This window comes from Panicum virgatum, chromosome 6K (assembly GCF_016808335.1).
Source record: "Panicum virgatum strain AP13 chromosome 6K, P.virgatum_v5, whole genome shotgun sequence".
Lineage (NCBI taxonomy): Eukaryota > Viridiplantae > Streptophyta > Magnoliopsida > Poales > Poaceae > Panicum > Panicum virgatum.
The window spans coordinates 2,516,768-2,540,843 of record NC_053141.1 but is presented as its reverse complement, the minus strand read 5'-3'; the positions used below and the strand labels follow the sequence as shown (position 1 = coordinate 2,540,843).

Here is a 24,076-nt window from a genome sequence, read left to right as displayed (position 1 = left end):
TCCGGACGCTGTAGCAGCGCCTTGGGACCTGCGACGCGGGACAACACAGGCTCGGTACTGCTCCAGCCGACCTTCCGGACCCGCCTCCCACTGGGAAAGGGGTCCGGCGACATCACGTGTCCCCCGCACCTTCTAGTGTGCACGCCCGCACTCCGACCAGGGGGTCCGGGGCCGACCCGCGCCATTACTACCGCCGGGGCACCGCAGGACGACCGGCGCCATCTCCGCGGGACCAAGGACGAAATCCAGGACGACAGCGACGCACGCCGCCTTCCCACAGTACACTTCCTACAGTGTCCGACCACAGTACCCCGCGATTTAGGGGAAAACGACGACTTCCATACTCCCACTCATGTACACCGCCCCTCCTTATAACTATAAAAGGAGGGGGCTGGCTGGGCTCTGAGGTCTGGGTGGCGGCTCTCCCTCACTCTCTGGCTTCTTTCTTCCAAGAGGACGTTCAGGGATTACTGAGCACTCACCCCAACCGACTCCACTTCTAGCAGAGACTTGGGAGCTTTCCTCGCTCTCTCGCCTCGCTTGTAACCCCTACTACAAGCACTCCGGGTGCAAGATAATACAGTGCCCTCGCACACCCCCTTTGCTGGACGTACGGCCCCGCGGCCGGAACCAGAATAAACTGTGCGTTACTGTGTTGCCTCTTGCATCATCATCTGGGACGAGGAAACACGCAGCATTTACTAGTTGGGATCCGGACCCCCGGGTCGGGACACCGACACATCAGCAAAAAAAATATAAATAGAGGACTATAAATATACTTAGACTCTATGGTAAAATCTGAGTTGGGACTGCCCTTAGATTGATTGTGTTCTCGCATGCGTTGGATCATCAGACAGCACGACGGTCCATGAATGCGTTTTAGATCAGAAAGCAATGGGGAAAGTGGGCCACATTACTCTGATTTAACATACCAAAAACGGACCATGCTCAGCTCATCGCAATTCGCAATCAAATAGACAAAATTTGCTCTTCCTTCGATTCTGTTGCCCGTCAGGGACTCCATGGAGTTTCAGAGTTCAGAAGGCCAGGGGCTCTTTGCAGCTTCAGAAAGCCGTTCTGTTAAACACTAAAACTTCAACAAACCCTTCTCCATTTTATCATCACACATGCCATCTCCAGGGTTCCAAAAGGGCAGCCAATATAAACATCACGCGCAGAACAGGACATCTGGTGAAATGATGTGGGCAAAACCACAATGGACTAAAGGAGCATGATAATATAAAGCAGGTGCAAAACATCAGCACCATGGAGCCACATAAGCGAGTACGCTTGCACTTGGAAGTCCAAAACTCTCGGTTACAGCCATATAAGCGCGTCTGCAAAATCGCTTACATTTTATCTATAGTAACAACAACAACGAACAAAAAATGACATAGCCAACTGACTCCCTCTGAAGGGCGGGCCTGGTGCAGCGGTAAAGCCTACCGTCTGTAACCGGAAGGTCCCGGGTTCGAGCCCCAGCCTCTGCACATTTGTGTGGGTAAGACTTGGGGCTTAAAGACAACCCTTCCCCAGACCCCGCACAGTGCGGGAAGCCTCGGGCACTGGGTACGCCCGACTGACTCCCTCTGGAGCCAGAACCCACAAACATAGGGATATTAGATATGCTGCAGGCAGGATCGAAATTCAGACCCTTAGACTCTACTCAGACGTAGCACGAATAATATTTACACGGTGAGTTTGTGTGGTGTTGGGGGTGCATCCAGATGCTGGAGGTGCAGGGCGGCTACAAGCCCCTGCCATGTTTCCCCAGGGCGAGCCGATGTCTTCAGTTCCACAATTTTTCTCTGTTGCTTGTAGTAATCTTCCAGTAGCTTGGTCTGCATGATCAAAATTCCATATCAGAGATCACCGAAACTGAAAATCTCATACATAGATCATGGTTTCCCAGACAAAACAATAACAGTGCAATACCCTCAAATCGTAAGTTGAAGAATTTTGGTTTTATTTTTTTTTATTCTGAGCAAATTTGGAGGGCCTAACATCTGCTCACTTGGGCACTATGGACAAGTTCTAGGCATTCTTCGGTATATAATAAGGATGAGACAAATGTTAACCATTACCTGCTTAGCATAAGTACGCATCCTCTCCAACCTTGAGTCTTCGAGGCCTAGAACACTTGCAGGCTCTACCTGAGAATGCCATGTATAGCTCCCAACACAAGGGCTACAGTTCATAGATGCTGACTTGCTGACATCAAAAAGCTGACCACAGTGGGAACATATATCGCCCCTTGACCGCTTCTTCATGAAACAGTCATCAGCGCATTTGAAATTCAGAACCAAATCAATGTCCACAATCTCATCAAGAATCTCCTGAAACATATGAATTTATGAACATATCAGAAACGATTCTACTCACATCATGCTGGAAGTAATTAGGCATCTTAACCACTGTACTGTTAAATGGTACCAGGATGAAACTAAGTTGTCTCGGATACAAGGTAAATGGTTACTTACAGCTTGCATACGGGTGCGTGGTATCCCATCAAGAATGAATCCAGTTTCACCCTTGTTGTATCCCTCCTCAAGCCGCTTCGTCAGCAATCCAAATATGATGTCCTCGGGCACAAGCCTCCCTTCATTTACCGAATTTGCTATCTGCGCATAAAAAATAAGACCCAACTAAGACCACTTCAAAAGCTTTTAAACATTTCCTTAGACAAATTAGTGTATTCAGGTAAAATATGTTTCTAGAATGATTCTAGTTTCTAAGTGTGAGAATTAGACTCTACCCAACACTAGAGTTTCTTTTTCTTTTTTTATATAAACAAACACTAACGGTTGAGCTGTGCAAAGAGACTGCAGGGAGCAGACATATGCAGGGTACAACAGGAGGGCAAAATGGGGAGGCTGCCTATGCAGGCTGCAGCCGCCACAAGACGGCAGGATTGGAATCTTCCACACATCCAATGCGGAACCCATGCTAAACTAAATACCCAAACTACCCCGAACATCGTGTGGACAGAGACAAATTACGGGTCTGTCCCCGCAGCCGTCCACGAAGGTGAGGACGCGGAGAAAGACATGGCAGCACGCTCCTCTCCGCACCATGAGATTTAATCGCCCGGTACTTGCCCCAGAAAAAAAAAAGGAATTGTGACCATTATACAAAAACTGGGGAATCGTGGCCAACGGAGGAAATGCTTGGTTTGCAAAGTACTTGTGGGGGTCAGGAAAAGTTGGGTAAATTGGCTGGTCCGAAGAAAAAAAATCGTGGCTCTGCACAACCTGAGGCAACTACCGCGGAGATCATAAGAGTCCACCGGTATGTCACGAGAAAATTTCCAGAAGTACCAAAAGGCGTCCAGAAGACTAAGAATCCAACCAAGTTTGATCAACATCAGGAATATGATGTGAGAGACGGCTATCCATGAACACGAGAAATCGCCTAAAGGGGAAAATCCCAAATTTCTGGAAGAAAAAAAAAGATCCTCCAACTCTGCTGGAGGAAAGCGCGACCTGGATCACATGAAGCAATCAATCAAACCACGCGATCCAGGCTGGTGCCGCGAGCAGGACCCCGAGATCGCGAGGTCACCCGAGGATCCGATGCAGAGCAGCTCGATTCCTCGCCGAATTGGACCGCAAAGGCGCCACCGGGGGAATGATTTTCGAGAGAGAGAGAGAGAGAGAGAGAGAGAGAGAGAGAGAGGGAGGGGACGGGGTTCGAATCCGACCGACCTTCCTGTAGAGCTGCGAGGCGGGGCAGAGCTCCTGCCTGACGAGCGTCCCCATGGAGATGTAGGGCACGGCGAGGACCTCCGCGAGGCGCGCGGCGTGGGCGTGCTTCTGCGGGCCCGGGCGGCCCATCACCACCCACTGCACGCCCCGGGGCGCCCCGCCGGCGGGGTCGGTCCCCGCGACGGGCGCCGAGGCCCGCGCGCGGCGCGCCTCCTCCTCCTCGTCCTCCCAGTCGGACCAGTAGTCGTCCGCCAGGGCCGCCGCCGAGGCCGCGAGCCCCCGGTGGGCCGGGGCGGGCGGGAGCGCGCGGCGGGAGAGGGATCGGCCGGCGAGCCGCAGGAGGCCGGCCATTGCTGGCGGCGGCGGCGGCTAGGGTTTGCGGGGGGGGCGTAGGGTTTTGGGGGCGGGGCGGGGGTGGCGAGTGGTGGTGGGGGCGGAGGCGGAGCTCGTGGCGGAGTTTTTATTTGGGAAAATGGGAAAAAGGTGGAGGCGAGGGCGCGGCGTGCTGTGATGGTGGCCGGCCGTGGCTCCTGCGCCCTGGCTCTCCCTGGCTGCGGATACGAGGACGAGAGAATGGGCGAGGACTCTCCGGATCCGCAATCTCGAGGCGGTACATCGACCGCTGATTTGGTGTGACGATTCACGCGAAATTTGAGCACGGAAGAAAACCCACAAATTTTGAACAGTCTTCGTATGAATTTCATCTAATTCTGTTTCTCTATAGAAGGTAATTATATGAGAAAAATGATTTTATAACTGAAAATAATTCTCCCTGTTCCGCTAGGCGCTAGTCGGAATCTAAGCGCTGACCCTCAGCCTAGAGACCAGTCGGGAGTAATCGCGCCTAGGCGGTCCTAGTCGTTTTACAAATACACGTGTATACACGTATTATTACATAAAAAACGAAAACAAATAGAAGACTATGTATAGTCTGTATAGAGATGCATAGAAAGGCCCATCAAAATCAGCCCAGCCCACCTTATCCATCTGCTGTCCTATTGTAGCGAAAATGACCTCTCATGCCATATTTCAATATAATATTTTGGTGATTGATATAGACAACATAACACTTGGACTAATATGATTATTAAGATAACCATTCTCAGGCTTTTAGGTTCAAGTGATGATAAAGAGAAGATAGGCGTAGCTAGGCCCGAAGGGCCGCCCCTACGGTGGTTCCACTACCCGGTTAAAGAAGCTAGGCAAATTGTACTCATCGGCCGCCCCTACGGTGGTTCCACTACCCGGTTAAAGAAGCTAGGCAAATTGTACTCATCGGCCGCCCCTACGGTGGTTCCGCTACCCGCGACGGCGCCTCCAACGACGGCGCCCTCCCTGCCCATCACTAGCATCCCGTTCCCCCACTCGCCGTCGCGGATCCCATCTACGTTCGACGTCCCCGCGTTCGGTGCGCCGTCCGCGCCAGGGGCCGGAGGCTTCAACGAGCGCCTGGGTGTTCCTCGCTTCAGCAAGATCGACTTCCCATCCTACGACGCCGTCGACGATCCCCTGAACTGGCTCCACCGCTGTGAGCAGTTCTTCCGAGGACAGCGTACACTGGCCTCGGATCGGGTCGGGCTCGCCTCGTACCACATGACCGGAGTGGCGTAGACCTGGTACTATGCCCTCGAGCAGGACGATGGCATGCCGTAGTGGGAGCGCTTCAAGGAACTCGCCAATCAGCGCTTCGGTCCAGCCGTCCACAGCAACCGCCTCTCGGAGCTTGCACGGCTCCCTTGGCACGGCACCGTCCAGGAGTACCAGGAGCGTTTCAATGCCCTGGTGTGCCAGACGCCGGAGCTCTCTCCACTCCAGAAGGCCGACCTGTTCGTGGGTGGCCTCCCAGATCACATCCGTGTTGATGTCGAGCTCCAGGCACCCCAGGATCTTCAGACCGCCATGCACTTGGCGTGGTCCTTCGAGCGTCGTGCGGCTGCCACGGCGACCATTCCGCCGCAGCGTGCCGGGTGCCTACCTCAGCGTCTGCCCCCACCACCGCCAGCTGCGCCACGCGCGGCCCCTCCAGCGCTGCCCGCTCCGGCAGCACCGGCAGCACCGGCGCCAGCCCTACTGGCGCCACCGCCTCGGCAGTTCCGCCGTCTCTCCCCCGCGGAGATGGTGGAGCGCCGCCGCCAAAGCCTCTGCTACAACTGCGACGAGCCCTACGTCCGCGGACACCAGTGCCAGCGCCTCTTCTTCCTGGAGGTGAGCGACTACACGTCCGACGGCGAGGACGGCGTGGCGGCCGATGACGATGCCCTGCCAGCCGAGGAGGCCGCCCCAGTGATCTCCATGCACGCCATCGCCGGCATCCGCACGGAGGAGCTCGAGCGCCAGTGCGCCATGATGTTGTCCCAGGGCATCATTCGGCCCAGCACCTCGTGCGTTCTCGGCGCCTGTACTGCTGGTCATGAAGCTGGACGGCACTTGGCGCTTCTGCATCGACTACCGCACGCTCAACGACAAGACCTCCAAGGACAAGTTCCCGATCCTGGTGGTCGACGAGCTCCTCGATGAGCTGCATGGCGCCAAGTTCTTCACCAAGCTGGACTTGCGTTCCGGCTATCACCAGGTGCGCATGCACTTGGCCGACGTGGAGAAGACGGCGTTCCGCACCCACCACGGCCACTTCGAGTTCCTCGTCATGCCATTTGGTCTCTCCAACGCGCCGGCTACGTTCCAGGCGCTCATGAACGACGTCCTGCAGTCGTTCCTTCGGCGGTTCGTGCTCGTCTTCTTTGATGATATCCTGATCTACAGCTCTTCGTGGTCCGAGCACTTGCAGCACGTCCGCCTCGTCTTCGACGTGCTCCGCGCCCATGACCTCCACCTCAAGCGCTCCAAGTGCTCCTTCGGGTCCAGCTCGGTCGCCTACCTCGGCCACGTCATCTCGGCCGGGGGCGTTGCCATGGACAGCGCAAAGGTGGAGGCTGTGGCATCCTGGCCTGAGCCCCGCTCGGCTCGGGGCGTCCGCGGCTTTCTGGGACTCGCCGGATACTTCCGCAAGTTCATCCGGAACTTCGGGACCATCGCCGCCCCCTGACTCGCCTCCTGCGCAAGGAGGCCTTCGCCTGGACCGAGGAAGCAGCGGAGGCGTTCACGGCGCTGAAGTAGGCGCTCTCCACCGGGCCGGTTTTGCAGATGCCGGACTTCGAGTGGCAGTTTGTGGTTGACTGTGACGCCTCCGGCACCGGCTTTGGCGCCGTTCTCCACCAGGGGTCCGGACCCCTAGCCTTCTTCAGCAAGCCGTTCGTCGCCCGCCACGTCAAGCTGGCGGCCTACGAGCGGGAGCACATCGGCTTGGTTCAGGCGGTGCGGCACTGGCGGCCCTACCTGTGGGGGCCTGCTTCCAAGTCCGCACCGATCACTACAGCCTGAAGTACCTCCTCGACTAGCGGCTGTCCACAATCCCGCAGCACCAGTGGCTCAGCAAGCTGTTCAGCTTCGACTTCACCGTGGAGTACCGCCCGGGCCGCCTCAACTCCGCGGCCGACGCCCTCTCCCGCCGCGACAGCGAGTCCAGTACGGACGACGCAGCAGCACTCCACGCCATCTCCGGGCCGTCCTTCAGCCTCATCGACGACATTCGGACGGCTACCTCCACCGACAGCGAGGCCGCACAGCACCGGGGCGAGGGCCTCACGACTCCTTGGCGCTGGGACGCCGGGCTCCTCCACGGCAAGCGCATCTTCGTGCCTGCCCAGGACGACCTTTGCCAGCGGGTGCTCTCATTGGTCCATTCAGCAGGCCATGAGGGCATCCAGAAGACCCTACAGCGTCTCCGCGCTGACTTCTACGTCCCCCACGACATGCGGCTGGTGCAGGAGTTTGTCTGCACATGCCCGACGTGCCAGCGCAACAAGACGCCGACGCAGCAGCCAGCCGGGCTGCTCCAGCCCCTCGAGGTTCCTTCCCAGGTGTGGGCGGACATCTCGATGGACTTCGTCGAGGGGCTGCCCAAGGTCGGCGGGAAGTCGGTCATCCTCACCGTGGTGGATCGCTTCTCAAGGTATGCGCACTTCATCGCCCTGAGCCACCCGTACGCGGCGGCGTCGGTCGCCCGCGCCTTCTTCGACGGCATCGTTCGACTCCACGGGTTCCCGACGTCCATCGTCAGCGACAGGGACCCTGTCTTCACGAGCCACATGTGGCGAGACCTGTTCAAGATGGCCGGCGTCCAGCTCCGCTTCAGCACGACGTTCCACCCCCAGACGGACGGCCAGTCAGAGATCGTCAACAAGGTGCTGGCCATGTACCTGCGGTGCATCACGGGCGACCGCCCGCGAGCCTGGGTGGACTGGCTCGCGTGGGCCGAGTACTGCTACAACACCTCGTACCACATGGCGCTTCGGGCGATGCCGTTCGAGGTGGTCTACGGGCGCCCCCCGCTAGCGCTCCTGCCGCACACCGCCGGTGCGGCCCAGACGGACGCGGCTGACACGCTACTCCGCGACCGTGACTCCTTACTCGCCGACGTCCACGAGCGTCTTCTCCTGGCTCTTCAGCACGCCAAGCACTACTACGACGCTCATCACCGCGAGCTGGAGTTCGCGGTGGGTGCCTGGGTCTGGCTTCGCCTGCTGCACCGGCCGACCCTCTCGCTGGAGTGCCGTCCCAAGGGTAAGCTCGGCCCCCTCTACGCTGGGCCGTTCCAGGTGATTGAGCGCATTGGCCAGGTGGCCTATCGTCTACAGCTCCCGGAGGGGTCTCGCCTCCACTATGTCTTCCATGTGGGGTTGCTGAAGCCCTTCCACGGCGACCCCCCTGCGTCCACTCCGCCAGTGCCGACCATTCATGATGGCCGGGTGGTCTTGACTCCTGCTCGGGTGCGGTGGGCACGCTTTCAGCAGGGCGCCTGGGAGGTCCTCGTGGAGTGGCAGGGGCTCCCTGCCGATGATGCGACCTGGGAGCCACGGGAGTCCTTCGTCGAGCGCTACCCCGACTTCCAGCTCGAGGACGAGCTGTTTCCCGAGGAGCGGAGAGATATTACGGTCCAGGAGCAGCCGACCCAGGCCCAGCCGGCGCAGCAGCCGACGGCCCCGGCGTGGATCACGTACCAACGCCGGGGGTGCCGCCCAAGTGGCTAGGAGAGCCACGATTTATTTCTTTAGGGTTTTATTCGTTTTCCTAAAGTGTGGGACAATTTGTAAGTTAAATACTCCCCTCTAGATGGAAACAGATTAGGCTGGAAATTGATTCCAGTTGGCCTCACGGGGCCGCCCCTACTCTCGCGTCTCTCTCCCTCGCGATCTCCCTCTCGCGCGCGCCCCCTTCCACGCCAGCGCCGCTTCCCTTGCTGGTCGCCACGGCGCCCATCCTCCGGTGACTCCCAAGGCCTCGCCCTCCATCCACGCACCCCTACAACCTTCGCAGCCGCGGTAGGAATTGGTTCATATCAAAGCTCGACACACGCATGGCATTCTTATCCAGATTGCTTATTTCCCTTCCAATGCAGATAATTCATTCCAAGAATCTTGATGAACACTACTACACAGCGGCACGCAGCTACATCTGTACTTCAACGCACTACGTACACACATGGAGAGCTACGGATGAGCGACCGGCCGGCCGGCGACGAGCCAACCACATGGAGCTCATCGGCAGGACGAACGGATCGATCGATCATTGCCGCCCGGCCGGCCGGCCGAGCGTCCATGGCGGCGGCGAGCATTGATCGATGGAGCTAGCTGCTGGCTAGCTAGCTTGTTAATTAATTAGCCGAGGGCGCGGACGAGCGTGGCGAAGTCGCGCTCGGAGCAGGAGGGGATGGTGAGGCCGCTGGGGTGGCAGTGGTGGTCGAGGCCGAACTCCTCCTCGGCGCTCTCCAGCAGCGCCACGAACGACGGCTGCTTCAGGATCGCCGCCGGCACCACGAACCGCGCCCGCGCCTCGCCCACGTACACCGCGAAGTGGCCCCGCGGCACCGCCACGCCGCCGCCCCGCGCCACCAGGTGCAGCCGCGCCATCAGCTGCTGCAGCTTGCCGCCGGCGCCCATCTCGCTCGCTCTCTTTTCTTGCTTGTTGTGCTGCACGACGTGTATGTGCTCACCGTCGTGACTGCAATCCGGTCGAGCTCAGAGAAGAGAACAAACACTGTGAATGGACTAGGCGTGTGGCTGTCTGGTGTTGCTGCAGCTCAGCAATGGTGGTGCCCTTATATACTGCTTCCCGGAGCGCTTTTGCGATGAGCGCGTTGTAAAAACCTGAAAGGGAGATGGGTGCGTGTGAGGATGGACACGGTCACATGACGGTCCTATGATGCGTTGCTTTCCCAGGTTAGGTCTGGATAAGCCTAGATTTGCATGCATGCGCCCGTGCTTCATTATTTATTCGTAGCTAGTTCAGCCATCATGCACCACTGTGCCGACTTGGGGAGGATTATGGATAATGCAGGCTGCAACTGCTAGTCTCAAACTGCTTTCAGGCAACTTGCCTGCCGGCGCAACTGTACGTACTCCACCCAAACTGGACCACCTCCCCTCCTCACCTCCAGGTGGCCGTCGAGATTCAGCTCGTGCCCGAATGGCGGGGGGACACGGCCGCATGGGCGCCCAGCATCTTGCATGCGCCTCGCGATAACTCCAGAGCGCTCCAGGAAGCTAGTTGCGTTCTTGCAGGGCTCAATCATTCGATAGATCCCCAAACAGTGTGATGGCGGATCAGACATCAGAGACGCTGCCGCAACAAAGCAGATCAGCTCGCCGTGGTACGGGCCCGGCCGGACCGAGAGGTTCAGAGAATTCAGTGGCTATCAGGCTGAAAGAGAAGATAAGGGTCGCTGGCTTGGGTAGGGGGAGAAAAGTTCAGACAGTGGCGGCCCCAAAGGACACCTGATGCTGGAAAAAGGTTCAGAAAATTCAGTGTCGGGGATCCATCGGCGATCTGGACCATGGCATTCGCGAGCGATCATCGATCTGTGGCCGGGGATCATCACGCGACGCGCGCGCCTCATCCGGATCGCCGCCCCGTTCGTGCGTGAGGCTTTCGCGCGCGAAAGGTCGTCGCCTCTCCCCTCTCCGGCAAGGTCATGCGGCGTGCCGGCCGGCGAGGTAGGTCGATCGATCGAGGTGCACCTGATCTAGCTAGAGGTTCCGGCCGGCCGGCCAACTTGCTCGGATCGGATCGAGCGAGCACACCAGGTCGGACGTACAGCCAGGACAGGACGCCTCGTCCTGATCGGGGCCTCCGCGTGCAAGTCGCCTCCGGCAAGACCACGCGGCGTGCCGGCGAGGCCGTGTGGATTGCGACCTGGCGCTCCCGGCCAACGTGCTCGGTCACCTGTGCTCGTGGAATGGGGCGCAGACACGGGGGATTGGCGAGGACAAGTGGCACGCGCGCGGTGCATGTGCATTCATCAACTAGCTAGTTACTTGTAGTCTAGTGCTGAAATGCTTGGTTCAGTGCATTTTGTCAGTTTTTTTTGCTTTATTTAAACTGCATTAAGCTGCCGAATAGACAAAGGGAACTAGTAACTTTGCAAATCGTTCTTGAGTACTGAGTAATTTTTTTTTCTGTCGTCTGGGGCTAGCAGTGCAAGCCAATGCATTTGTTTAGAATGAATCGTTTGTGGAAGCGGCAAAATTAAAGTCCCGTTTCTCTGTAAGTTGCACTCGATTGTATATTTAACCAAAAGATTGGTGAAAGAGAGAAGTTTAGAGCAAAATGGCAGGTATAGCTAGGGGTGGTAAAGGGTCCAACATTTTGAACTAGAAAATCTAAGGGCCGGGCCCTAAAAAAGCCGGGCTCTAATCATATATAATTTTGAGCTAAAAAATTTAAGGTCTTGTTGGGCTGTGAAGAGGCCACTAGGGCCATGACCCATTACCACCCCTAGGTACAGCATCTGGAGAGAGAAGAAAAAAGTGCAAAAGTATACAAAACACCATGTTGAAAAATGCGTTTGCCGGGAGTCGAACCCGGGTCTATTGCTTGGAAGGCAATTATCCTAACCGTTGGACTACAAACGCTTGCTTGTACGGATTTTGCAGAGAATGAAACTGGTCTAAATATTGATTGTATAGAGAGAGAGAGAGAGGGGTCCTCTTCTTCTCGACGCCCGCGCGGCAAAACCAACAGTTGTTTGATGTGTCCTCGAGATTATATCCATTCATCACCTCTCGCTCTTACCTCTTGGTGTGTGCCATTTTTTTTAGGAAACTGGTGTGCTATATCTTATACAGGAGTTCATGCCCGTGAAAAAGGATGTACAATTTTTTTTTGAAAAGCAGAATGTACAAAATTTGACAGCACTGACTGCCAGAGGCATGTTAGTCCTAAACTCAATGCTCAGCATTGGTAAGAAAAAGGAAAAATGATGCTGAAAGGGCGTGCAGCTTGTAAGTAAACCAGAAGGAAAGATAAGCATTTGGATGTGCCACAAATTGGGATCGGGAGAGGGAGCCATCAATATAATATTTTAACCGTATTTTTTTTTTGAAGATGCAGCTTGTAGAAGACGCACACAAGCGTGTGCGTGCGAGGCAGCAAGGGCACGGCGTTTGCATACTTTTAACCGTGTTATTTTTTGAAATCTTGAAAATAGATTTTCAAAAACAGTGACATGTATGATTTAGCTCCTTCTCAAACAGAAACAAAAATAATATTTAAGCACTAGAGTTTCCAAATTTTTTTTTGGTGGTACACAGAGTTTCCAGCATTTTTTTCAGTGTGATTTAAAAATTAAAATGTAAACTCTCTGAGTCTCTGTGTCGGTAAGTCGGTTCGAGGCCCATCCAATTGTTACGCTGAAAGCCCACAGAAGATGTGACGCCAGCCCATAAACAATTGCCATTTCCTTCCGCCAAGCTAAGCTGCGAACCCAACCGACCCAGCATACCCACCCCCACACCGCCGCGCGCACACCCCCAAACCCTAGCGCAGGCACCATGGCGGCGGCGGCGGCGGCGCAGCAGAAGATCCGGTGGGGCGAGCTCGACGAGGACGACGGCGGCGACCTCGACTTCCTCCTCCCGCCGCGCGTCGTCGTGGGGCCCGACGAGAACGGCCTCAAGAGGGTCATTGAGTACCGCTTCGACGACGACGGCAACAAGGTCAAGGTCACCACCACCACCCGCGTCCGCAAGCTCGCCAAGGCCCGCCTCTCCCGCAGCGCCATCGAGCGCCGCCAGTGGCCCAAGTTCGGCGACGCCGTCAAGGAGGACGCCGGCTCCAGGCTCACCATGGTCTCCACCGAGGAGATCCTCCTCGAGCGCCCCCGGGCCCCAGGTCTGGATCCCTCTCCTCGATCCGCTGTCCCCGTTACTGATCTGTTCCATCGTATTTTGCTAGCAGCTAGACGCGATCAGTCTATCTCAGATGTTTTGATTCATTTTATAGTTCTACTACTGCAAAGATGCAGTTTTTTTATAAATGAAATTGGGGTCCTTTGATTGCTTTGTTCACATGCTCCTCTAATCTAGGTACACATGGTTTGCAGTGTCGAACGTTTCTAATTAGGCTGTGTATGAGCAACAAATTTGGTCATGATTTTATTCATTCCATACCAATTAGGCAGACAGGTTCAAGCATTTCTACTTTGGGCTGAATAGAAGCAAGAAATTTGTTCACGATTTTATCCATTCTATTCCAATTGCTTTTTGAGTGATCCAAGAGTAGTGTTACTGAGCACTTAAAATTAGCGTTCCACTCTCGCTGATCACCATCGTCATACTGGTGGTACCTGCTGTTGTTTGATATCTTTATAGAACTATAATCAGAGAACCCATTTAACACAACTGTGGCAGATCTTTTTTTTTCTTTTATATTTCATCTCAAAGACTCGAATTTCCCATATTTCAATGATTGTGATCCCCATATGGCACAGTTGTAGCACCAATGAGCTCCTGCTCCTATACCACAAAAATCTAGTGCGGCTTTTATATTTCACACCAGTTCTTCTCAATTTGCTTACTATTTCTCTTTCCAACACCCACAAATTAAGGAATGTTTACAATTGTCTGTAGCTGCTAAAGCAATTTTCAACTAAAATAGTGCACATCTTATCGATACAGACCTGTCAGTGTTCTGGTTATTTTTTTTCTGGGTCATGATGCCTAACTTTCCTGTTTTTAAACTAAAGTAATCTTATTATCTCCATCCCTATCTGATATGTTTGCTAACTGCTCATTGAATTGTAGGGAGCAAAGCTGATGAGCCAGCTGCTTCTGGTGACCCACTAGCTATGGCAAGCAAGGGAGGTGCTGTTCTCATGGTTTGCAGAACCTGTGGCAAGAAGGGCGACCATTGGACCTCAAAGTGTCCCTACAAGGACCTGGCACCGCCGACTGAAAGTTTCACGGACAGGCCTCCGACGTCGGATGGCCCTCCTGCAGCAGGCGGTCCTGTTAAGGGAGCGTACGTTCCCCCAACCATGAGAGGTGGCGCTGATAGGAGCGGCGGAGACGTGATGCGCCGCAGGAACGACGAGAACTCTGTCCGTGTGACCAACCTCTCGGAGGACACCCGCGAGCCCGACCTCCTTGAGCTGTTCCGCGCGTTCGGCCCTGTCAGCCGTGTCTACGTCGCGGTGGACCAGAAGACTGGGTCGAGCAGGGGTTTCGGCTTTGTCAACTTTGTGCACAGAGAGGACGCGGAGAAGGCGATCAGCAAGCTCAATGGTTACGGTTATGATAACCTTATCCTCCGCGTCGAGTGGGCGACGCCAAGGCCCAACTAGAATTTTGCTGCTACTTACTAGAGTTGCATATTTTTGCAAGAAGTTCTATATTGCTATGTCTGGAATAGTACTTGTATCATGCGCATATGCCGTGTCATAAAAACCTGCTGTTATGTGTTATTTTTTTTGGACGAGAATAATTATACTCGCTGTTGTCTTTGTGCTGTCTCTGCTGACCATGCAAATGGGAACCGGTGTTGATTTGCATCTTTGTTCGCTCTGTGGAGTACGGTGCATTCAGAAAGGCAGTTTTGTGAGAAGGTGTGAGGATGGGCTAGGAACAGATGGTCATTTGCCAATATGAGATGACGTGCTGCTAAAATATGTTGATTTCAGCTGAAGCTGAAGCTGACGCGCGCTGGTTAGTGCAGCGAAAATAAGCCGAGTCTACCCAAGACTGATCCCAATTCACTCGTCCACGGTACACTCTCCATGGTCGATCATTTTCCTCATCCACACACGCGATCTTTCCTACTCGTTGGAATTTGCAGCGATCCTTTCCAATTCCCTGAGGTTTGCAATGCGATTCCGAATCCCCATACCGGATCGTCAGTGACATTTGAGTTGCCGAATCCAGGTAGAGACATTCATCTCGTCAGTGACATTTGTTAGGATTCGTCTGCTTGGCGTTCGAGATCATGGTCGGGTCAAATGCATCGCGTGCATTGACCTCTGCTGCGGCTTTGCACGAACCCCAACTTCATCGATCAGTCTAAGTTTAGGGAGTTTGTTAGGATCCCATTTGATCCCCCACACGATCGTGCTCGATCAGTAGGAGCAGCACTAGACGTGTGTCGCTCGCTCTGAGCCTCTGACTCACAACATGTAAGACTAGAGCGACAGGTTCGATCGAGCAACGGATTTTAACTTCCTGAACGCCCATAGAAGCCAACACTGAAACGCTCCTCGCGATCAGCTTCTTCTTCTTCTTCTTCTTCTTCTTCTTCTCCTCCCCTGATCGCGTCGCGCAGATCGACCGGACCGGCCGATGGCCGCCGTGTCCGACGCCGCCGTCGAGATGGTTCCTGCTGTCCCGGCGGCCTCGAACGCCGTCGTCGAAGCGGCCAGGAGGCTGCGGTGCCCGGGATGCCGGCTGGACCAGCGGAAGGCGGAGCGGGAGGGGGTGTTCCCCTACAAGGAGCTCTTCCTCATATGGCTCGTCACCCTCTGCTCCAGTGCGTGGTCCATTGCCTGCTCCCGTTTTCGCCGATCCAGCTTGTTCGTTGCGTCTGTTACGGGAACAGTTAGTGTTCTCGCCAACTGCTATTGACAATGTCGTTTCTTGGAACCAATGGCCACCATATATCTGGTTCAGAAATTACACTATACTGCTACTAGCCTACTACTAAAGCTCAGGTTATATCTACACATTATTACCTGTTTAATAACCAGAAATTCTCACATGATTTCCCCCCTGTTTGCTCCCTGCAGCCTTGCCGATAATTATGCTGTTTCCGTTCTTGTATTTCATGGTGAGCGACTTTCCTTTCCTTTGCCTTTTATGGCTTGCACTTGCATGCAGCAGGACTATCCTTGTCTTTCATCTAAAGAATTAAAAAAAAAGCTATAAGTAACATTTGATTTTTTTATATGATTTTTTTGACATAGATATAACTGATAGATAAGTGTTGTGCTGCTAAGGTAGTACTGTCGCAATATATAGACAAATTCTAAATAAAAATGTTCCTTGCAAATAAAGGATTAGTTACATAAGACAACACATTATTAAAGTTTATGAAAGGACTTCAAATTATGTAATCCTCTTCAGGTTAATTTATCTTATATCTATGCTTAACATTTTTCTTTTTGAAAATAATGATGAATGTCCACATATTCTTTTTTGCCTCTCGTTTATCAACTCTGTGACTTTTTGCTTCAGATAAGGGACCTACATATTGCTAGAGATGAAAAAGATATTGGATTTTATGCTGGTTTTGTTGGTGAGTTTTCTACTAACAGTTCCTGTTCTCTGCCCAAACAACGAGAACAGAGCAGTGTAATGACGCATATCATTGTGATTTGTGAATTATTTATGCCTATGCTTTACATATCGTGATAAACATACATAATTTTTGCTATTAATGAAGGTGCTTCATTTATGGCTGGTCGAGCACTCACCGCTGTAATATGGGGAATGGTGGCTGATAAGCGTGGGCGAAAACAAGTTATTGTAATCACACTTACTGCAATGTAAAAGGATCTCCTTTGAACAAAAAACAGTCTCCTGCTGTCATATATGAGTTGTTCTTTGGCTGATGCATCCTGAGTTTGAGCATGTTTTCTTATCTATTTCAGAGTTATATTCAATACTCTTTTTGGACTAAGCTCAACGTATTGGATGACAATATTAACAAGAGCCCTGCTTGGGTTATTGTCTGGGATACTTGGACCAATCAAGGTTCTCACAAACTGCTCAGATTCAATTTTATCTGTTGATATTCTAGCTATGATAACTACTATATGCCCACACTCTGCTCGGGTTTGGTTGAATGATCCCCACGTCTAGCACCCATCAACATTTTTCTCAACTTGAAATTTGTCAGTGTTGTGCAGGCAAAGCCGGACAGAAAAAAGTTCATGGTATTAAATGTTGTTTACCTCTTTTTCTTCAGGCTTACGCGACAGAGGCATGCCGAAAAGAATACAGTCATTTGGGTTTATCAATTGTAAGATATTCAAATTTTCCTATTTATTTTTTTCGAACACGCAAGAGAGCTGCGTATCTTTGTATTAAGAGAGAAAGAGTGGTCCTATTTGTGTGTTTGAAGTCATTTTTATCTTTTTGTAAAAAGTATGTACTATTTAAAATTTTCAACCTGAAGCTCAAACATATTGTTCACGAGCTACTATTGTTGGATGGATCAGGTTTCTTCCTCACGCGGCGTAGGCCTCATTGTTGGACCAGCTATTGGTGGTTATCTTGCACAGGTAACAATTTATTGTCATCTCCACAGAAAATTAATCTTTGCATTAGTACATAAACCTGTTATGATATTACTGTTCTGCCTCTTCTGACCATATAGCTGACCAAGGAAATTTCGTGGGCGCACTTATCTTTTTTTTTTTTTGTTTCCAATGATCCTTTACAAAGTGCTAGGCTGATTTATTCAACCTATAGACATTTAGGATAATCTTTCACAAAGTTACTCTACATTTTCTTATTGTATCTGCATGTAATTTTGAGTAAAAAAATCCACAATATGATCTTTTTGAACTCATTTGACTGTGTACTTGATCCTGTATATCAGCCAGCAGATAAATATCCAGGCATATTCTCTAAGAAGTCCATATTTGGGAGGTGAGCAGCCTTTATGCATCCTTCTCATGTCAGTACTTCTGTAGTGCTACTTATTTTCTAACTTGCAACATTCTAGGTTTCCATACTTTCTCCCCAGCCTATCAGTATCAATCCTTGCATTTATCGCTCTAATTTCCTGCTTTTGGCTTCAGGTGAGTTTGCTGTTCCTATATTCCTACAATTTGCTTTTGGAAACATCATTTTAGGAGAATATATATGTCAACACCGTTGTTGTATTAATGTTGCACATCAGGGTCCACATCAATAGATGACCTGTTGAAGCCATTGTTCTTGTACTTTTCTAGATTTTGGATGAAGTACTCAGGTACCATATCTGTGAATTGGGATTGCTAGTGTTGTAAAGAGTACTAGATTTTTTCAATATTTATCTTATTCTATTAATGCAAAATGATGTGATTTGAAATCGTTTACTTCTAGTAAAATCTATCTATGAAATTAATTCCGCACCTAGATGTAAAACAATTGATCAATGAGTACGTTATGCAGGATCTAGAATGAACAATTCTTTGTAATTCTTGAAATACATAAAGGCATACATATATAAACTAATAATTTGATCACTTGGATGAAATGTCACCCTTTTAACTCTGAGACCATATCTCTTCATGATTGACTCATAATTTAATTAGGAATGTAATGGTTAGCTGAGACAAAGTATATGATAATGATAAGAGTATCATTTCAGTGTTGTTATTTATAAGCAAATGCAAGTACATTATCTTAAATATTCATGCATTGTTGTTCGATTGAAATTTCTCTTAGGTTTGTTGTGATAGAAAGTGGAGCAGGGTCAATCTACACATATGTCTATGACTAATTCATGCAGATGGGTATTCTGCTCATAGTGAAACCAGCAAATCTCAATTTCATAAATTACCAAAAAAAAAAATAGTGGTTCCTTTGTCAGCATGGTACAAACGCATTTTTAGTGAAGCTCAGTAAACGCTTCACATCGATATTGGGAGAAAAACTACATGAAAAACAAAGAAGTAAATAGTGGTTCATGAAACTAAGAACGTCTCCACCTCTTGCATTGCATCTACTAATAACAATAACAACTTATTTATTATTTGCTTGCCATCATACAGGAAACTTTGCATAAACACACCGGAGATATTACAGACAATACAATTGAAACTGTAGAAGATCCTCTTGCTAGTACAGATGCTCAAGAAATGAGCCTTGGTGGAAGTGGTGGATTTCTAAAATTATTCAAAAATTGGCCGCTGATGTCAGCTATAATTTTATATTCTATATTCGCTCTCGAAGATGTGGCTTACATAGAGGTAAAATTACCATATGTCTGTTAGTATCGTCCTTTTACAGTTCCGTATCATTTTTGTGGGAATGTTTAAATTTTTAGTCTTGCTTCCATTGTGTTTTGTTCTGTATATTGAACCAGAAAAAAACCTTGCAGGTATTTTCTCTTTGGGCTATCAGTGACAGGAGATATGGTGGATTAAGCTTTTCCACTACAGATGTGGGCAACGTTCTTGCAATTTCAGGTATTTGTATTTCATAGTACGCCCAAGAAGAAAGTACACTAAAATTTGTGTTGGAGTACTCCAATACAGTTTCAGCGAGGGAAGGGAAGGGACCCTGTTTAAAATTGAGCGAACATGTCCTTACTGCCTTACCTCAGTGACTTGCTTTTGTCGGTGAACAATGCCCTTTATGATCCAATAGAAACTGCTTCTGAAATCTCGGCCTGAGGGATAATAGAGTTTGAAAAGCCTGATAAATCTATAGGGTGCCCACCCTCTTTTTTTTCCCTTCTGAAAATACATTCCTGCCCATCCTGTCCTGACATACACGGTGCACCAGCGAAAGAATCAACAGGGTGGGAAGCATTGATGAGCTAAATATAATCCTTGGTTCTGAACCAAACAGCAGCCTAGTTTGCATCAGCACGCCAACTTCTGACAGAGCGCACATTAGCGCTAAACAAAAAGCGTCCCCTAGGCTGGGCGTTCTTAATTGTCACCTGAATGTCTAGCTTTTAAAAATATTGGAATTCTGAAAATTTGTGGATAACTACTTGAGAATTGAAGGAACTAATTTCCTCATACATATATGCACATTTATAAGGCTTAGTTCATCAAGGGGTAAACATCCATACGGAGAGGATATCTTGGCAGTGTTGGCTAATTAGATTGGGAGTGGATTTAGGTTGGGTGTGTTAGAGGAGTCAAGGGTCTATTGGGCCTTAGCCCATTAGGATTAATTAGTCGCTTGCTTAGGGGTCAAGTATGCCTCTCTATATAAGGAGAGGAGATGTATCAATCTAATCAGTCAAGAGATTAGAAGGAAATCCCTTCTCTCTTGCCGGCCGTGGGCAAAGCCCCGCGGCCGGCCTCCCTCGGCGCCCGAAACCCTAGCAATCACCCCCTCTCCCTCTCTCACAATTTGCAGCCCAACAACAGCCATAACAATCTGGTATCAGAGATGCCAGGCGACGACATGATCAAGACAGCGTCACCACCCCCGCCGACGACCATGGAAGAACTTGCCGCCATGATGACCAAGCTGATCGGCAGCCTGGAGACCCGCATGGAGACGCGCTGGTCCTCCATAGAGTCGTGGCCGCTGCCGCCGCCAATGCCCAGCTCCACCGCATCCATGCCCTACGGGATGCTGGGGTATGGATCTACTTTGCTGGGGAGCCCTTCCTTGACGGCCGCCGCCACCATGGCCACGACCGCCTTCACGTTGTTCACCACCCCCAGCCCCGTGCCAGGTTCCGTTGCAGATGTTCGACTCCCAAAGATACAAGCCGCTCTCAAGGAGATGATACAACTTGAGCGAAAGAGAGAGGCGGTCGTGCACCTACAAGCGGCAACGCGCAAGTTCTTGGCGCGACGGCTCGTCTGCGTGATGCGCAAGGAGCAGCAGGACCAAGCGGCTTCATTCATCCAGGCGGTGGTGCGGCTGCAGGCTGCAGCACGCCGCCTCCTGGCACGGAGACAGCTGCAGGAGATGCGTCGGAAGATGCACGAGGCAGCCTTGATGGCGGTCAACCTTGGCAAAGGGGAGTGCATCCTCACCTCGCCGGACGGCCACCAGCAATCGCGCCGATCTGCTGCTGTCTTCATGCGTGAGCAAGGTGTTGTTTCCACGACCGGCGAACTCCAACTCTGCGGCAGCGGCGATAGGGGAGGCGGTTTCCTCTTTGTCACAGGCGGAGACGCACTACCTAGCGCCACCGCTTTTCGCTACCGACCGCCACGAGGACGTCTTCGTTGGTCGCATTCCCGATTAATTTCAGGTGGCATCCCCGATTAATTTCAGGTGGCCGTACCCGTACACCCCTCTCGTTCCGTTGGTCTCCGTGGGATCCAGGCGGCGATATACGTGCAGATCCAGCATGCGGAGGGTGTCCGCCGTATCTTCAAGACACAAAAATAAAGAGTCGTAGTTTATTTAAAATAAGCCGAGATGTAAAAGACTTGTTCTTTAGGTGTTCGGTTTGCGTCTAGTAGAGTTATTGTTAGCGTCCTCGTTAGGTTGCAGCTCGAGGACGAGCTGCATATCCAGGTGGGGTGTAGTGTTAGAGGAGTCAAGGGCCTATTGGGCCTTAGCCCATTAGGATTAATTAGTCGCTTGCTTAGGGGTCAAGTATATCTCTCTATATAAAGAGAGGAGATGTATCAATCTAATTAGGCAATAGATTAGAAGGAAATCCCTTCTCTCTTGCCAGCCGTGGGTAAAGCCCCGCGGCCGGCCTCCCCGGCGCCCAAAACCCTAGCAATCGCCCTCTCTTCGTCATCAATCATCTCAGCCCAGCAGCCTCCGTAACAGGGTGACGAACTGGTCTGGGGATTTAGACTAGATTGCTTTATCTTCATTACATGCTTTTGACTGATACGTTTCCCATGATTATATAGTCTTACTTGACGTCTAAGCAACATCTAATTAACATCTCTAATCCTAACCTTAATGGATAATGTTGCCTAACGAGCCCGATAGGCCCAGTCGTCGATCTAGCTGACTGTCCATAACTGCGATTGATGTAATTAAATAGTTTTATAATGAAAACTTATTTTGAACTTGGTTACTCATATTTCATTCGAAGTTAAGTAGACTGACCAAACTTTTTTTTTATCAGGCCTCTTCCTCATGTTATATCAACTTTTTATCTATCCATCAGTTGCAAAATTTGTAGCACCCATCACACTAGTTCGCATAACAGCAGTAAGACGCTTCTCATTTGTCGCGGCTTCATTCTATTGGTCTAATTTAACACTGAGACTTATTTAGTTACTCTGGTATGCAGATATTGACTGTACCGCTTCTTTCTAGCTATGCGATCATGCCAACAGTACTATCAGGGTTCCCTCTACATTTGGTAGTAAATTGTGCATCTTTTCTGAAGAATGCTTTCACAGTGAGTGCAAAATCGTGCTTTTACTAGTTCGGCTTATGGATAAGTATTTCAATTCTAACACTTTAGTGCCGATAACCATTTCACATTATTCATATCGCATAAAATTTTCTAAACAAAATTTCCTCTGTGTATGCAAGACTTAGTACGTACAATTGTTATTAATAACTAAGAAGCAATTTGAAGCTACTCGTTATTTCAGATTTTGACAAATATTTTAACTTTCAAGTATGGTTCTGTTTATATCTGAGTGATTGCTTAACATGTGATGCTTACATATTTCTTCTTAAACAGTCTCTATTAGTTGCTAAAAAGGTTTATTCATGATATTCTCAACTGTTTTCAGGTAAGTTCAATTACCGTGTTCAATGTATTAATTAATGATGCTGTGGTAAGTTATTAATAATAAACAATTTGGTTTCTTCCATTAATGCCGGGTGAATATTGGTAATGCTAAACTTCTTTTTCTTAACATCGCTATGCAAAAAAAAAAGACTCAGGATGTAAGGGGGCAGGCTAATGGTATTGCTGTAACAATAATGTCCATCACTAAAGCTATTGCACCAGCTGTTGCAGGAATCATGTGAGTATTATTCACTATTCATTATATTGTCTTTAACAATTAGGTACTTTGATATACAATTTAAACTGGAATTTATTGTAAAAATTAGTTCTGGATCTGCTCTACATTTATGAAATATTTCCATAGCAAAATCTGGTATCCAACTTGGATTCTTTTCTCGAATTATCCAACTTGGTGCATTTCTTATGTTTCTTTTAGTTCTGCAGTGAAATACCACCTTACTTTTTTCTCCACCTTTCAGATTTTCATGGGCTCAAAAGCGTCAAAAAGCTTCATTTCTTCCAGGTAGTACAAGCCTTTTTGTTGTCAGTGATGAAATATTTTATTTACTATTTTTTGGAATGGTGTATTTAGCACTTTATCAGAATTTATATCATTCGTCTTTGGTATCTGCATTTGTTTTGCATTTCGCTTAATGCCAAGTAAGAGGATCAACACTAATTAGAGGGGTTTGGACTCAAATAAACTACTTAGGAAGTTTAGGGAGACTGATGAGCCAACTAATAGTTCAGAACCTAGCCAACACCGGTGAACAAGTTTAGGGATGGTAGGTGCTTTTTAGTCGGTGATAAATATGGTTCCATTTGTTCTCACCGAAAACCTTAGGCCTTAGTTTTTATTTGAGAAATTTTCTTAACAGGCATCACATCATCTTGGACTAGAAGATAAATATGATGGCATTGAATCCATACCGTACACATTCTTCAGATGGATTTAAGTTTAAACTGAACTTGAAACACCACCTATATATACATGACTATCATGCTGATCCCTACTACACAACACAAGCAAGAAAACATCATGCGCCATCCTATGCCTATGCGAAACATGATTCTGCCTCTGCTAACATCAGCTCTGATGATTCTTGCAGGCGACCACTTGGTGTTCTTTATGCTAAATGTGGTCACTGTCATTGGCATTGTGTTCACCTTCAGGCCGTTCTTTGTCAGAAGCACCATAAATCACTGAGAGAATGAACATGAGGCTTCAATCGGCCTGCTCGATCAGCCCATTCCAAAGTGCAACCTGATGGCACTGGGCAGCGACTATTAAGTCGATTCGTCCATACAATATTCAAATCAAACTACAGTTATTACCCTTTTAACTTTCCAAAAGCATCACAAAAAGTTATATATGGTGTAATATATTACACTTCTTCCACAAAATCATAGTAAGCATTATCGTGTGATAATATATGCATAGAGGCATATGGCTTTCGCTTAATATAAATGTGAGGATTAATTTCTTGTTGAAGAATACGATGTAAAAACAAGTGTTGAACTGACAAGAGGCATGCATGCCCAATAGGCCAGTATTGATTTGTGCTCTTGATTTTGTCAGTCAACCCAAATAAATGAGTAAATCACTGAGCTACCCCAATCGATCAAGTTATCGAGTTAGTCAGATCAGTGAT

General features: G+C 49.8%; 4 protein-coding genes and 1 non-coding gene across 5 annotated transcripts; 2 read left to right on the top strand and 3 right to left on the bottom strand.

Annotated features, from left to right (window-relative positions):
- Positions 1–1,192: 1,192 nt before the first annotated feature.
- On the bottom strand, positions 1,193–4,144 carry LOC120711233 (probable adenylate kinase 7, mitochondrial). Its single transcript, XM_039996694.1, has 5 exons — positions 3,705–4,144; positions 2,481–2,621; positions 2,085–2,336; positions 1,578–1,841; positions 1,193–1,399 (listed from the first exon to the last, which is right to left on the bottom strand). Exons 1-4 carry the CDS (start codon positions 4,053–4,055, stop codon positions 1,689–1,691), a joined length of 897 nt encoding a protein of 298 aa, XP_039852628.1. The 5' UTR covers positions 4,056–4,144; the 3' UTR covers positions 1,193–1,399; positions 1,578–1,688.
- A 5,222-nt stretch (positions 4,145–9,366) lies between these two features.
- On the bottom strand, positions 9,367–9,813 carry LOC120711235 (auxin-induced protein 15A-like). The gene has a single exon (XM_039996697.1). The coding sequence runs from the start codon at positions 9,698–9,700 to the stop codon at positions 9,419–9,421; it is 282 nt and encodes a 93-aa protein (XP_039852631.1). The 5' UTR covers positions 9,701–9,813; the 3' UTR covers positions 9,367–9,418.
- Positions 9,814–11,599: 1,786 nt separating this feature from the next.
- Positions 11,600–11,671, bottom strand: TRNAG-UCC. The gene has a single exon. It is a non-coding gene; the product is annotated as a tRNA-Gly (tRNA).
- An 842-nt stretch (positions 11,672–12,513) lies between these two features.
- Positions 12,514–14,586, top strand: LOC120711234 (eukaryotic translation initiation factor 3 subunit G-like). The gene is made up of 2 exons (XM_039996695.1): positions 12,514–12,929; positions 13,841–14,586. Exons 1-2 carry the CDS (start codon positions 12,590–12,592, stop codon positions 14,377–14,379), a joined length of 879 nt encoding a protein of 292 aa, XP_039852629.1. The 5' UTR covers positions 12,514–12,589; the 3' UTR covers positions 14,380–14,586.
- A 782-nt stretch (positions 14,587–15,368) lies between these two features.
- Positions 15,369–23,840, top strand: LOC120711232 (probable peptide/nitrate transporter At3g43790). The gene is made up of 17 exons (XM_039996693.1): positions 15,369–15,554; positions 15,811–15,851; positions 16,259–16,319; positions 16,467–16,569; positions 16,675–16,777; positions 16,992–17,045; positions 17,245–17,307; positions 17,628–17,677; positions 17,754–17,829; positions 18,787–18,984; positions 19,116–19,203; positions 21,804–21,889; positions 21,972–22,082; positions 22,426–22,470; positions 22,574–22,662; positions 22,904–22,947; positions 23,534–23,840. Exons 1-17 carry the CDS (start codon positions 15,398–15,400, stop codon positions 23,629–23,631), a joined length of 1,467 nt encoding a protein of 488 aa, XP_039852627.1. The 5' UTR covers positions 15,369–15,397; the 3' UTR covers positions 23,632–23,840.
- The last annotated feature ends 236 nt before the right edge of the window (positions 23,841–24,076 follow it).